Genomic DNA, 12,396 nt, shown 5'->3' with positions numbered 1-12,396 from the left:
TGACGAGCAGACACAGAGTCGGTGAAAACCTTTATTTTGCTGGAAAATCGTGGGGTGGGGGCACCCCGGGGGGGGGAAGGGGGGGCTGGGGGGGGTCCCATCCTCGGGGGAGGGGGGCAGCGAGGCCCCGGGGGGGTGTGGGGGTGAGTTTGGGGAAGCTCCGTACAAAAAGGGGGGAGGCGGGGGGGGGGGGGGGGCGTAGGCGGTGGGGGAGGGGGACACGGGCTCCATCCGAGGCCGCCGGACCTGGAAGAGAGCAGAGAGGTGAGAGGGGGGGTGGGCGCCGGCCCGGGGCCGCCGTCGGCAGCGGGGGGACGGACGGACGGACAGCGGGACAGACGGGGCCGCGGCGGCGACGGTGGCGCCCGCTCCGGCGAGAGGAGAAAGGGAGTGGGGAAATCCGCGACCCCGGCGACGAGGGAGGGAGCGCGGCGGTGACGGCGGCGGCAGCGGCCCGGGGAACGTCTGACCTGACGCGGCGACGTCCGGGGGGGCTCCGGGGCGGCGGCGAGTCCCCGGTGGTCCGCGGTTCTCCGCCGCGGCGTCGCCTCCTGCCAGGGGAAGCCCCCGTTAACCGCCGGCACCGGCGCCACCGGATTGGACCGACGGCCGCCGCGGTGCCCGGTGTCGTCCGAGCGTCCTCGGCGAACGCCGCTCGCCCCGCGGCACCGGGCGGGAGCCGAGCTCCCCCCCCGCCGCCGTCGGCAGCGCCGGGGCCGGCCTGCGCGGCGTCGGCGCTCACCTCCGGCTCAAAAGGCAGAGTACCGCGCCCGCTCCCCGTAGGGGTCCCGCTCGAACCGCTGCATGTCGTAGAGGGAGGCCCGGGCCACCGAGGAGACCGGCGACAGCTGCCCACGCTCGTACGTGTACGCCTCTCCGACGGTGGTGGCCGCGGCGGCCGTGCGGCGCAGGGGGCTTCTATCCCGGGTGTAATAGGTGGAGGAGGCGGCCGCCGCGGCGGCGGTGGCGGCGGCGGCGACGGCGGCCGCCGCGCCCGGGGTCGGCAGCAGAGCTCTATCGTACGCGTCTAGGGTGGTGGGGATGCGACTGGCCATGGCTGTGGTGGCGGCCATGGCCGAGGACTGGACCTGGGAGTACTGGGCGTACTGGGAGTACTGGGCCATGGTCTGCTCCGCGTAGGCGTCGTACGCAGAGGCCGTGGCGTAGGAGCGGACGCGGTAGCGCTTGTAGTAGTCGGCCATCCCGCCGTACGCCTCATCGTAATACACGGTCTCCCCATAGCCCGCGGTGTAGGGAGTGCGCACGGCTCCGTACTGCTCGTTATAGGCCTCGGCAAAGTCCGCCACTTGCCCCGGGCGATCTACCGGGCACTCTTTAGACCAGTGCCCTTCCTTCCCGCAGCGGTAGCAGCCGCTCTTGTCTCCCATCCCGGGCGCCGTCCGCAGCCGGCTGGTGGACAACTGCACGCGCATCCGCTTGCCTTGAGGAGAGAGACGCGAGAGGGGAGAGGCTGTGGTTAACCGCGGCGGCGGGGAGGGCGGCCGGCGCCGCTCGGTGCCTCTCCCCGGGCTCCCCGACGAGCCGGCATTTCTGCGGGCAGGGAGGGAAGCGAACCGCCGCTGCCTGCGCCGGGGACCCTGCGGCTCCACGCGAGCCGGGGGTTCGCCACCGTTTCGGGCGGCACCGCGATGGAAGAGCCGCCCCGGCACCGCCCGGACGCGGGGAGCGGCACTCAGGCACCGACACGGCACCGCTGGGCACCTGCAGCTCCCTGGCTCCGGTTTTCCCTTTATCGCCCTTTTTCCCCCCAGACTTGCCAGCCCGCTGGCGGCACAGAGCGGTTGAGGGACGCCCGGCGGGTCCCGGCTGCACCACGAGCCCAGGGAGAGGCCCCAGGGGCGGAGCTGGCGCCAAACCTGCCATTTTGGGGATAAATCTCACCCTTTTCCTACAAAAAACGGCGCGGCGGAGCCGCGCTCTGCCCTGAGACAAAGCCACCGCACCGACACCGAGCCCTGCCCGCGGAAAGGCCGCCGGCCGAGCGAGACGGGAAGCAGCGCGGCGCTGCCGGGAGCGTGGTGGGTGCTGGCGGCGGGACAGGGCTCTCTCCGAAGCCGCACACCAGCTCGATCGCCCCCCACAGAGGCGAAGCCCAGAGCGTCAAGAAGAAAAAAAAGGCACCGAACGCCCCCGGGGTTGGACCAAACGTGGCGGCTGGCACGGCCGTGCCGGTTGCCCCTCGCGGCATCGAGGTCTGGCGCCAGGCGAGACCCCCGGTGAGCGACGGCGGCGCAGATCCGGCCCCGCGCCCGCGGAAAACCCTCCCGGAGCGGCGCCGGGGAGAGCGAGGCTGGAGCAGGAGCTCCCCCCGCACGCCGGGACGGCCCCGCGCCCTCCTCTCCTACCTGACCTGCTTCCTCCGGGCCCAGCCCGGCGCTACCCAGCCCAGCCCAGGGCCGCGGCCCGGCGCGGATCACCTTGGAACTCGGTGTTATCCAACCCGCGGATGGCCTCCACCGCGTCCTCCGCCCGCTCCATGTGAACGAAGGCGTAATCCTTAACGATGTCGCATTCGATGACGGGGCCGTATTCCTCGAATTTGGCCCGCAGCTCCAGGTTGGTGCAGGCGGGGCTGATGTTGCCGACGTGCAGCTTGGTGGAAGCCTTGCTCTTGTTCTTGCTGGCCTCCACGTTGATGCAGACGCCGTGAAGCTTGTGGTGATGCAGGTTCCGAATGGCGTCCTCGGCCGCCGTCTTGTCCTCGATGTGAACGAAACCGTAATTCTTGATGATGTCGCACTCCAGCACCTTCCCGTACTGCTCGAAGAGGGAGCGGATCTCCTGCTCCGTCGCCTCCCGCGGCAGGTTCCCGATGAACAGCTTCACCATTTCGCCCAGCCTACGACACGGGGGGAAGCGGCGTCTCAGTGGGTGGCTCAGCCGAGACACCCCCCCCCCCCAACCATCCCTGGCTTCACAGCGAGGGGCTGGAGCTCCCCCCCCGGGCCCAGAACCACTCCCCTGCCCGGGAAGGGGCCTCTCCCGGTGGGCAGGGCCGGGTGGGAGCCGGCCCAGGGCCCGGGGACACGGAAGGGTCCCTGGCCGGCCCAGGTGCGGGGTGAGGGGCACCCCGAGGCTGGGACCCCGGCCCGGGGAGACCCCCGGGCCCTGGCTCCTCTCAAAAGGCCCGGATGGGGCCCCGAGCCACGAACCCTTCACGTTCCCCCTGGGCCCCGAGTGGAGCCCCTGTCCCGGTTCGGCTCCGGGTCTGGTCCCCCCGCCAGGCCCGGCCCCGGTCCCGGTCCCCCCCCCCAGGCCGCAGGGCCCCAGTACCCGTCCTGGTCCCCCCCCCAGGCCGCAGGGCCTCGTCCCGGTCCCTCCCCAGGGCAGCAGGGCCCCGGTCCTGGTCCCTCCCCAAGGCCGCAGGGCCCCGATCCCGGTCCTGGTCCCCCTCCAGGCCGCCGGGCCCCGGTCCCGCTCCCGCCCCCCCCAGGCCGGGCCGCGGGGTCTCACCGCGGCACCGCGCTCCCTCTCGCCGGGACGGTGACGGCGACAAAATGGCGGCGGTTTCGACTCCACCCCGCGGCGCCCCCATCCCGCCGAGCACCGCCCACCGCGCCCGCTGATTGGCGGAGGTCGGCGGGGCGACGCAGCACGATTGGCCGAGCCGCCGCGGGGCACCGCCCAGCCCCGCGCCGGACGACGTCAGCGTCGGAGCGCGCCCGCCCGCCCGTTGGCCAATCGCCTGTCGCGGCGCGCCGGAGGTGAGAGGGCGGGGCCGGAGCGGAGAGGCGGGACCTTCCGGGCACGTGAGGCCGGCGGCGGCCAATCGGGGCGGGAAGGAGGGGCGTGGCCTGGCTGCGCCGCGGAGCCCGGCGGGGTCGGAGCGGCGGGAGCGGCGGAGCGGGGTCGGCCGGGGCGGGGGGGGCCGGGACCGACCGCCCCCACCGGGATCGGGGCCGGGGCCGGGGCGAGCGAGCAGGCCGCCCCTACCGGCACCGGGACCCACAGGCCTCACCGGGACCCCCCGCCCTCACCGGGGCCTCGCGGCCTCCCGGCCACCGGGACCCCCCGCGCCCGTGACCGGGACCGTCCGGGCCCCACCGGGCCTGGCCCCGCCCCTTCGCGCCCCGCGGTCCCGCCCCCCTCCCCTAGAGCCCCGCCCTTTTCCCCTAGAGCCCCGCCCCTCTCCCTAGGCCACGCCCCTCTCCCTAGAGCCCCGCCCCTCAGCGTAGCCACGCCCGTACCATAGAGCCACGCCCCCCTACCCTAGGGCCCCACGCCTAGCACCCCGCCCCTCTCCCCTAGGGCCCCACCTTCTCCCTAGAGCCCCGCCCCACTGTCCTAGAGCCCCGCCTCTCTCCCCTAGGGCCCCGCCCCTCTTCCTTAGGCTCCACCCCCTCCCCTAGGGCCCCTCCCCTCCCCTAGAGCCCCGCCCATCTCCCTTAGAGCTCCGCCCCTCTCCATTAGGGCCCCGCCCTTCTCCCTAGAGCCGCCCCACCCCTCTCCATGTAGCCCCTCCCCTCCTCTCACAGCACCATTCTGTGTGCGGCCCCGCCCCTCCCGCATTAGCCCCGCCTTAGCCCCGCCCCATTCACCTTAGCCCCGCCCCCTACCGCCTCAGCCCCGCCCCCCGGGCCATGTCGGACTCGGTGCTGCTGCTGCGGCGGGTGCGGGAGCGCAGCGGGGAGGCGGCGGCGGCCGGGGGGGGCCCCGGGGGGGGGGTCCCGTCCCCCCGTCGCAAGCGGGGCCGGCGTCGACGGTTCTACCCCGAGCACCGGGTGTACCGGGCGCGCTGCTCCTTCCTGGACCTGAGCGAGGAGCAGGTGCTGCGGCGTTACCGGCTGGACAAGGCCGCCATCGCCGGGTTGTGCCGCGAGCTGGGCGCCGACCTGGAGAGCCTGACGGGTCGTAGCCACGCCCTGCCGGTGGCCGTCAAAGTCACCTCCGCCCTCACCTTCCTGGCCTCCGGTTCCTTCCAGACGGCCACGCGCGACACCACCGGCATCAGCCAGTCGGCCATGTCCAACTGCCTGGCGCAGTTCCTGGAGGCGTTGCAGCGGCGGGCGGCGCGGTACATCGCCTTCCCGCCGCCCGCTCACGCCGGAGCGACCGCCGGCGCCTTCCCCGGGGTGCTGGGGTTGGTGGGCGGTATGCACGTGGCGCTACGGGCTCCCTCCGAAAACGAGCCGGCTTACCGTAACGCCGGCAACTACCACTCCATGAACATGCAGGTGGTGTGCGACGCCGCCGGCACCATCACCAACGTGGTGGCCAAATTCCCCGGTTCTTGCCCCAACGCCGCCGTCCTGGAGAATTCGGCTTTGGCTCGGCTGCTGGAGGGGGCTCGGCCCGACGGCGCCTGGCTGCTGGGTGAGGCGGGGCGTGGTGGGGCGGGGCGGGGCGCGGCGGGGCGGGGTGGGGTGTGGCAGTACTGGGGGGGGACCAGGGGTGGGTGCTGCGGCCCCAGAGCAGCGGCAGCGGTGTGAATGGTGGGGGGGGAGGCACGGGGGTCCGGGGGTGACCTGGGGGTCTGGGGGTGACTTGGGAGTCTGGGGGAGACCTGGGGGTGATCTGGGGGTCTGGGGGTGATCTGGGGGTCTGGAGGAAACCCCGGGGGTCTGGGGGAGCCCTGTGGGTCTTGGGGTGACCTGGGGGTCTGGGGGAGACCTGGGGGGGTGTCAGGGGTGACCTGAGGGTCTCAGGGGGGCCCTGTGGGTCTGGGGGTGACCTGTGGGTCTGGGGGAGACCCAGGGGTCTGGGGGAGCCCTGTGGGTCTGGGGGAGCCCTGTGGGTCTGGGGGTGACCCGGGGGTGATCTGGGGGTCTGGAGGAAACCCCGGGGGTCTGGGGGAGCCCTGTGGGTCTTGGGGTGACCTGGGGGTCTGGGGGAGACCTGGGGGGGTGTCAGGGGTGACCTGAGGGTCTCAGGGGGGCCCTGTGGGTCTGGGGGTGACCTGTGGGTCTGGGGGAGACCCAGGGGTCTGGGGGAGCCCTGTGGGTCTGGGGGAGCCCTGTGGGTCTGGGGGTGACCTGTGGATCTGGGGGAGACCTGGGGGTCTGGGGGAGACCCCAGGGGTCTGGGGGTGACTTGGGGGTCTCAGGGGTGACCTGTGGGTCTGGGGGTGACCTGTGGGTCTGGGGGCGACCCTCAGACCCAGGTGACCCACAAACCCAGTGCCGGGGGGGACGCAACCACCCCGCGCCACCGCACCCCCCTCACCTCCCCCCGCTCTCCCCCAGTGCCCTGGGACTGGGGGCAGGGGGCGGGGGTCCCCCACCTCTCTGACCCCCCCATATCCCCCCCCCCAGGTGACCGCAGCTACCCGCTGAAGCCGTGGCTGATGACGCCCATCGCGACGCCCCGCGGCGCGGCGGAAGAGCGTTACAACGCGTTGCATCACCAGGCGCTGGCCGTCCTGCGGCGCACCCTGGCTCTCCTCAAGCTGCGATTCCGCTGTTTGGATAAGGGGAGGGGGTGCCTGCAATACGCCCCCCAAAAAGTCTGTCAGATTTTTTTAGCTTGTTGTATCCTCCACAACATCGCCCTGCGGCGCCGGATGCCGCTGGACCTCCCCGAGGGGCTCCCCCCCCCCGAAATGGAGCCCGACCTGCCCCTGCCGGCCCCCCCCGGGCAGATCTCCAGCGAGGCCCGGGCCGTGCGGGCCCGCATCGTCCAGCAGGTCAAGGACGGCCTCGGCTGAGACCCCCCCCCCGGATTTGGGGGGGCTCTGGCCCTCCTTGGGGGGGCCTCTGTCCCTCCTGGGGGGCCCTGTCTCTCATGGGGGGGGCCTGACCCTCTTGGGGGACCCTGACCCTCTTGGGGGGACCCTGACTCTCTGGGGGCCTCCGTCCCTCCTGGGGGGGGCCCTGACCCTCCTGGGGGGTCCTGTCACTCTTGGGGGGCCCTATCCCTCCTGGGGGGTCCTGTCGCTCTTGGGGGGCCCTGTCCCTCCTGGGGGGGCTCTGTCCCCCATGGGGGGCTCTTGTTCGTCTTGGGGGGGGACCCCGGCTCCCCACCCCCAGCTTTGCGTTGGCTCTGCAAGGGGGGGCACCGGGCCCTGCCAGGGGAAGGGGGGGGTCCCTGTCCCCTATAGGGGGGATCCCCATTCTCTAGAAGAAGGGGGGTCCCTGCTCTCTACGAAGAGGGGGTGTCCCCCCATTTGCTGTGAGGGGGGGTCCTCATTCTGTAAAAGAAAAGGGGTCCCCGTCCCCTACAGGGAGGGGGTGCCTTGTCCCCGACAAAGAGGGGGGGTGCCCCCGTTTCCTGTGAGAAGTGGGGTCCCCATTCTCTAAAAGAAAGGGGGTCCCCGTCCCCTACAATGAAGGGGGGGGTCCCTAATCCCTACAAGAAGGGGGGGCCCCCCCATTTGCTGTGAGGGCCCCATTCCCTACAAGGAGGGGGGTTCCATCCCCTACGGGGAGGGGGGGTCCTTGTCCCCTACAAGGAGGGGGATCCCCCCATTTGCTGTGAGAAGGGGGGTCCCCATTCTCTAAAAGAAAGGGGGTCTCCGTCCCCTACAACGAGGGGTGGTCCCCAATCCCTACAAGGAGGGGGGGTCTCGTCCCCAACAAAGAGGAGGGGTCCCCCCATTTGCTGTGAGGAGGGGTCCCCATTCCTCACAAGGAGGGGGGTCCCTGCCCCCTACAAAGACGAAGAGGGGGGGTCCCTGCCCCCCCTGGCGCTCCCCCTTTCGGCACTGACCCCCCCTGATCTCCCCCCTTGTCCGCGCTCGTTTCGGGGTGAATAAACGTATTTTTTCAGCAGCGGTGCCTGGGTGGGGCTGGGGGTGCCGGGACCCCCCCGGCGGGAGGGGGGGACCCCGCAACACCACGCTCCCACGTTTTATTGACGCCCCGACGTTTCGGCACGCGCCGGGCCGGGGGGGTGACGCCGCGGCTGCCCCTCCAGGGCGGCCTGGAGAACCCCGGCGCGGCGGCGTTGCTGCAGCCAGTAAAGCATCTCCACCGCGTCCCGGCGCATCTTCTCGGCGTAGGGACGTCCCCGGAAGGTCACCGCGTCCCCAAAGCCGTCCCGCAGGTGCCGCAGGGCGGCCGATAGCCGCGCCTCACACCGGCCCAGCGCGGCACGCAGGCGATCGCGAGCACGTGCCTCCCCGGCGCGCTGCGCCGCCGTCACCGGGCCTCTGCGGAAGAAGCGTCCTGGGTCGGAGCCGCGCTCCTCCAGCCGCTCCAGCCGCGCCAGCAGCAGCTCCCGCCGCAGGATGTCGCCGGCTGCCGCCTCCCAGGCCTCCAGCGCCGCCGGCAGCTGCGCCAGGGTCCCACCGGCGCCATACTTCACCGCCATGTCCAGCCTCTCCCAGCCGGGGACGCCCAGTGCGGCCCAGAGCCGGCACAGCCGCCTCTGCAGCCGCTCCAGCCCCGCTGGCACCGGCCCTGGCAGCACCGGCTTCCACAGCCCCTTCTCGTACGGCTCTGCCGGTGGCGGTGATGGCTCCTGGCGTGGCTGCGGGGCTCCCGCCTGCTCCTCCTCATCGTCGTCGCTGCCGCGCAGGTGGAAAATGGCGCAGAGAAAGTCGGAGCCGGTGGCCGCGACGTACTGGAGGTAGTCGTCGAAGAGACGAGCGGTTTGCCGCGGCCCGTGCCGGGCATCCCTGCGCCGCGGTGGCTCACCGGCGTTTTGGGGTCCCCGCTCGCCCGTGGGGAGCAGATCCGCCGCGGTGGCTGCCGGTTCGACCAGGGGCTCGTGGTGGAACCGCAGCCGCTCGGCAGGGAGGGTCCTGCCCAGCTCCCGGTAGAGCTCCTGCACGCCCAGGGGCTCCGGCTCGGGGTCCCCCCAGGCATCGTGGCACAGCGCCGGGTGCGGCTGCAGGGCCACCCGCTCGGCAAAGGCCCTGCCCGGCGGCACCCGTGGCCCGGCCGTGCTGGGCCGCAGCAGCAGGCGCGGGCTGGGGAGCTGGGGGTGCGTCGGGGCCCCCCGCCGCGGCGTTGCCGGCAGCCGCAGGCGCTGGAGCTGCCGGAGCCGTGCGTCGTCCTCGGTGCGGCGGGTGAGCACTGCCAGGAGCGGCGGCAGCCGCCCGCCGGCACTCGCCTCCCTCCGGTCCTCCCCAGCCGCTCGCCGCGTCAGCCGGCGCAGATCCGCCATCACCGCGAGGGCATCCGGTGGGATTTCGGGGGCCAGCGGCTCCCCGTGGGGCACCGGCATCACCGGGGAGAGGCACCGAGGGGCCAGCGACACCCCCGGCTCCTCCGGCAGCCGGCGGCCCCTGCTCTGCTCCGGCAGCAAGCGGCCTCGGCGCAGCCCGGCGGTGCCAGCGCAGCTCTCGGTGACGGGGGGCTCCGGGCGGGGGGTACCGGTCGCTCCGGGGGTCCCTGGGCTGGTGGCAGAGGCCGGGGGCTGCAGATCAGCCCCCCCGAGCACCCTGCAGACCCCCCAGCCCCCCATGGGGAGGGCCCTCAGCCCGTGCCCCCCCATCCCGAGGCCCCCCCGGGGCCCCCAAACACCCCTGGGGACCCCAAAATCCCCCACTCCACCCTGGCGGGCCCCTCCCGTCCAGCAGCAGCCCCCCGCTCCCCGCCAGGGCCCCCCGAAACCCCTCCGGGCCCGGCGGGACCCTGAGGCCTACCGCGCTGTTGCCATGGCGACGGCACGCCGGAAGTGGCACTACCGCCAAATCCTTCCCCCCGGCTCATCCACTTCTGGTCCATCCCGAGAGCGGTCCGGCGGCCCCGACGGCCCCGTAGGTGGTTCCGGGGGCGGAGTCCGCGGCCATGGCGGCGGCGGGGCCGACCGGGAGCAGCTGCCGGGTCAGGGCCCCTCCGCGGGGCGAGCGAGGGGGAGATTTCGGGGTGCTGGGCTGTGGGCACCGGGGTTTAGGGATGCAGACCCCCGGCCACGGGAGTTTTGGGGGTGTAGGACCCCTTTCACAGGAGCTTTGCGGTGCCGGGCCCCATGCGCCCAAGATTTGGGGGTGCAGGGCCCTGGTTACAGGAGCTTTGGGGGTGCAGGGCCCCTCATACGGGTGTTTTGGGGGTGCAGGGCCCTGGTTACAGGAGCTTTGGGGGGGCGGGGCCCCAGGCATGGGACTTTTGGGGGTGCAGGCCCCTTGCACGGGAGTTTTGGGGGTGCAGAGCTCCGAGGAACCAGGATTTGGGGGTGCAGAGCCCCTTCCATGGGACTTTTTGGGGTGCAGGGTCCCAGGGAACCAGGATTTGGGGGTGCAGAGCCCCTTCCATGGGACTTTTTGAGGTGCAGGGCCCCGGGGAACCAGGATTTGGGGGTGCAGAGCTCCTTCCATGGGGCTTTTTGGGGTGCAGGGCCCCGGGGAACCAGGATTTGGGGGTGCAGAGCCCCTTCCACCTGAGTTTTGGGGCTCTAGATCCCCTTGCACGTGAATTTTGGGGGTGCAGGGCCCAGGCACTGGACCTCAGGGGTGCAGGGCAGGCGCACGGGGTGGTTTGGGGGTGCAGGCCCCCCTCACGGGGTGCTGACCCCCTCCCACCTCCCTGCAGCTGGAGTTCGCGGTGCAGATGCGGTGCCAGGGCTGCGCCGATGCCGTGCGAGCGGCGCTGCAGGGAGCCCCAGGTGAGCGCCCCGAGTGTCCCCCCCATCATCGGGGGACCCCCCCTAACAAAACTGGGGGACCCCGGCGTCACCCCCTCTCCCTCCCGCAGACGTGCGGCTGCTGGAGCTGCGGCTGGAGGCGCAGACGGTGCTGGTGGAGACGACGGCGGCGGCCGAGCGGGTGCGAGAGCTGCTGGAAAACTCGGGGCGCCGGGCGGTGCTGAAGGGAATGGGGGGTTCCGATGACGGTGAGTGGAATTTGGGGTGCTGGGAGGGGTGGGAAAGATTTGGGGGTGCCGGGTAACCGATGCGTCTCCCCGTAGCGAGTCTGGGGGCGGCGGTGGCGGCGCTTTCCGGTGCCGGCGCGGTGCGGGGCCTGGTGCGGTTTCTGCAGGTCTCGCCGACGCGGTGCTTGGTGGACGGCGCCGTCGATGGGCTCCCGCCGGGTCCCCACGGGCTCCACGTCCATGAATTCGGGGACCTCTCGCGCCCCTGCGACAGGTACCACGGTGGCGGGGGGACACGGACCCCCCCCAGGGTTTGGGGGTGCGGGGACCCCATGTCTCACCCCGTATCTCCCCCCCCTGCAGCTGCGGTGGCCACTTTAACCCCGACGGGGAGAGCCACGGGGGACCCCAGGACCAGCACCGGGTGAGCCGGCGGCCGCGGCCGCTCCGTGGGGCTGGGAGGGGGTCCTGGACCCCCCCTCTGACCCCCCCACGCCCCCCCCCCCACCGCAGCACGTTGGGGACCTGGGGAACATCTGGGCGGACGCCCAGGGCAGAGCCAGCTTCCGCATGGAGGACTCGCGCCTGAAGGTGACGCCGGGGGGGGGGGCACGGAGGGACCGACCCCCTCCCACGGCTGGGGGGGGTCCAGGCTGCACCCCATGGCCGTGGGGAGGGTCTGACCCCAGTCCTATGGGTGTGGGGGGGGTCCAGGCTGCGCCCCATGGCTGTGAGGGGGGTCTGACCCCAGTCCTATGGGTATGAGGGGGGTCCAGGCTGCACCCCATGGCTGTGGGGGGGGTCTGACCCCAGTCCTATGGGTGTGGGGGGGCTCCAGGCTGCGCCCCATGGCTTGGGGGGGGGTCTGACCCCAGTCCTATGGGAGGGGGGGGTCCAGGTTGCACCCCATGGCTGGGGGGGGGTGTGACCCCAGTTCCATGGCTGTGGGGGGTCCCACCCTGGCCCCACGGCCATGGGCAGGGTCCGGCCCCAGCCCCACGGCTGTGTGGGGGGGTCCTGAGCCCCCCCCCCCAACCCCTCCGCCAGGTCTGGGACATCATCGGGTGCTCGGTGGTGGTGGACGCGGGCGAGGACGACCTGGGCCGGGGCTCCCACCCGCTCTCCCGCGTGACGGGGAACTCGGGGCCGGGGTGAGTGCTCAGGGCGGGGTTTGGGGGGGCTTTGGGGGGGCCGCTCACCCCCTCACCTCCTGTGTGTGTCGTCCCCCCCCAGGCTGGCCTGCGGCGTGGTGGCCCGCGCGGCCGGGCTCTTCCAGAACCCCAAGCGGGTCTGCTCCTGCGATGGCCTGACCCTCTGGGAGGAGCGGGACCGGACCACGGCGGCCCCCGGCCCCACGGCAGCCCCCGGCCCCACAGCGGCCCCTGGCCCCACAGCGGCCCCGGCCCCCCACCTCTAGGAGCTGCCCCGGGACAACAATAAACGATAACTCGCTCTGCGGCTTCTGCGGCTCTCGGGGGACCGGGGCCGGGGGCTGCTCGTCCCCGCGGTGCTCGGCGCTGCGCATTCCCCGGGGCCGCAGCGGCCCCTTTAAGGGTGGGCGTGGCCAGCGCGGTGGCGGCCGTTGGGGCGGGGGCGTGGTCAGGTGGGCGGGGGCGTTCGTGGGAGGGCGGCGCGCAGGCGCGGTGGTGGCGGCGGGAGAGCGGGGTGGGCGGGGCGCAGGGGG

General features: G+C 73.0%; 3 protein-coding genes across 7 annotated transcripts; 1 reads left to right on the top strand and 2 right to left on the bottom strand.

Annotated features, from left to right (window-relative positions):
* Nucleotides 1-17: 17 nt before the first annotated feature.
* On the bottom strand, nucleotides 18-3,670 carry LOC142074499 (RNA-binding protein 4B-like). Of its 4 annotated transcripts, XR_012670618.1 has the most exons (5): nucleotides 3,475-3,670; nucleotides 2,439-2,860; nucleotides 743-1,441; nucleotides 471-551; nucleotides 18-246 (listed from the first exon to the last, which is right to left on the bottom strand). XR_012670618.1 is itself a non-coding variant. In XM_075135153.1 (4 exons), the coding sequence occupies exons 2-3, from the start codon at nucleotides 2,848-2,850 to the stop codon at nucleotides 750-752; spliced, it is 1,104 nt and encodes a 367-aa protein (XP_074991254.1). In that variant the 5' UTR covers nucleotides 2,851-2,860; nucleotides 3,475-3,670; the 3' UTR covers nucleotides 35-551; nucleotides 743-749. The 4 variants fall into 4 exon arrangements, 3 of the variants coding, with proteins under 3 accessions (XP_074991254.1, XP_074991255.1, XP_074991256.1); XM_075135153.1 differs by having other exon boundaries at nucleotides 35-551; XM_075135154.1 differs by lacking the exon at nucleotides 471-551 and having other exon boundaries at nucleotides 38-246.
* A 4,033-nt stretch (nucleotides 3,671-7,703) lies between these two features.
* CCDC87 (coiled-coil domain containing 87) lies at nucleotides 7,704-9,626 on the bottom strand. The gene is made up of 2 exons (XM_075135152.1): nucleotides 9,548-9,626; nucleotides 7,704-9,298 (listed from the first exon to the last, which is right to left on the bottom strand). The coding sequence occupies exons 1-2, from the start codon at nucleotides 9,559-9,561 to the stop codon at nucleotides 7,807-7,809; spliced, it is 1,506 nt and encodes a 501-aa protein (XP_074991253.1). The 5' UTR covers nucleotides 9,562-9,626; the 3' UTR covers nucleotides 7,704-7,806.
* Nucleotides 9,627-9,658: 32 nt separating this feature from the next.
* On the top strand, nucleotides 9,659-12,171 carry CCS (copper chaperone for superoxide dismutase). Of its 2 annotated transcripts, XM_075135159.1 has the most exons (8): nucleotides 9,659-9,728; nucleotides 10,434-10,506; nucleotides 10,596-10,733; nucleotides 10,809-10,986; nucleotides 11,076-11,136; nucleotides 11,226-11,303; nucleotides 11,760-11,863; nucleotides 11,946-12,171. In XM_075135159.1, the coding sequence occupies exons 1-8, from the start codon at nucleotides 9,693-9,695 to the stop codon at nucleotides 12,127-12,129; spliced, it is 852 nt and encodes a 283-aa protein (XP_074991260.1). In that variant the 5' UTR covers nucleotides 9,659-9,692; the 3' UTR covers nucleotides 12,130-12,171. The 2 variants fall into 2 exon arrangements, with proteins under 2 accessions (XP_074991260.1, XP_074991261.1); XM_075135160.1 differs by lacking the exon at nucleotides 11,760-11,863.
* Nucleotides 12,172-12,396: the final 225 nt, after the last annotated feature.

Source organism: Calonectris borealis, chromosome 37 (genome assembly GCF_964195595.1).
Source record: "Calonectris borealis chromosome 37, bCalBor7.hap1.2, whole genome shotgun sequence".
NCBI classification, from domain to species: domain Eukaryota; kingdom Metazoa; phylum Chordata; class Aves; order Procellariiformes; family Procellariidae; genus Calonectris; species Calonectris borealis.
Note: the sequence above shows the minus strand (reverse complement) of the source record. Positions and strands in the feature narration are given on the sequence as shown.

Bases quoted from the DNA above. Each gene is read 5' to 3' on its own strand.
- CCS (XM_075135159.1), top strand. From the start codon at position 9,693: ATGGCGGCGGCGGGGCCGACCGGGAGCAGCTGCCGG. The intron at 9,729-10,433 runs GTCAGGGCCCCT...ACCTCCCTGCAG, and splicing joins CGACCGGGAGCAGCTGCCGG to CTGGAGTTCGCGGTGCAGAT. The intron at 10,734-10,808 runs GTGAGTGGAATT...GTCTCCCCGTAG, and splicing joins AATGGGGGGTTCCGATGACG to CGAGTCTGGGGGCGGCGGTG.
- LOC142074499 (XM_075135153.1), bottom strand. From the start codon at position 2,850: ATGGTGAAGCTGTTCATCGGGAACCTGCCGCGGGAGGCGACGGAGCAG. The intron at 1,442-2,438 runs GTGATCCGCGCC...TCTCTCCTCAAG, and splicing joins GGATAACACCGAGTTCCAAG to GCAAGCGGATGCGCGTGCAG.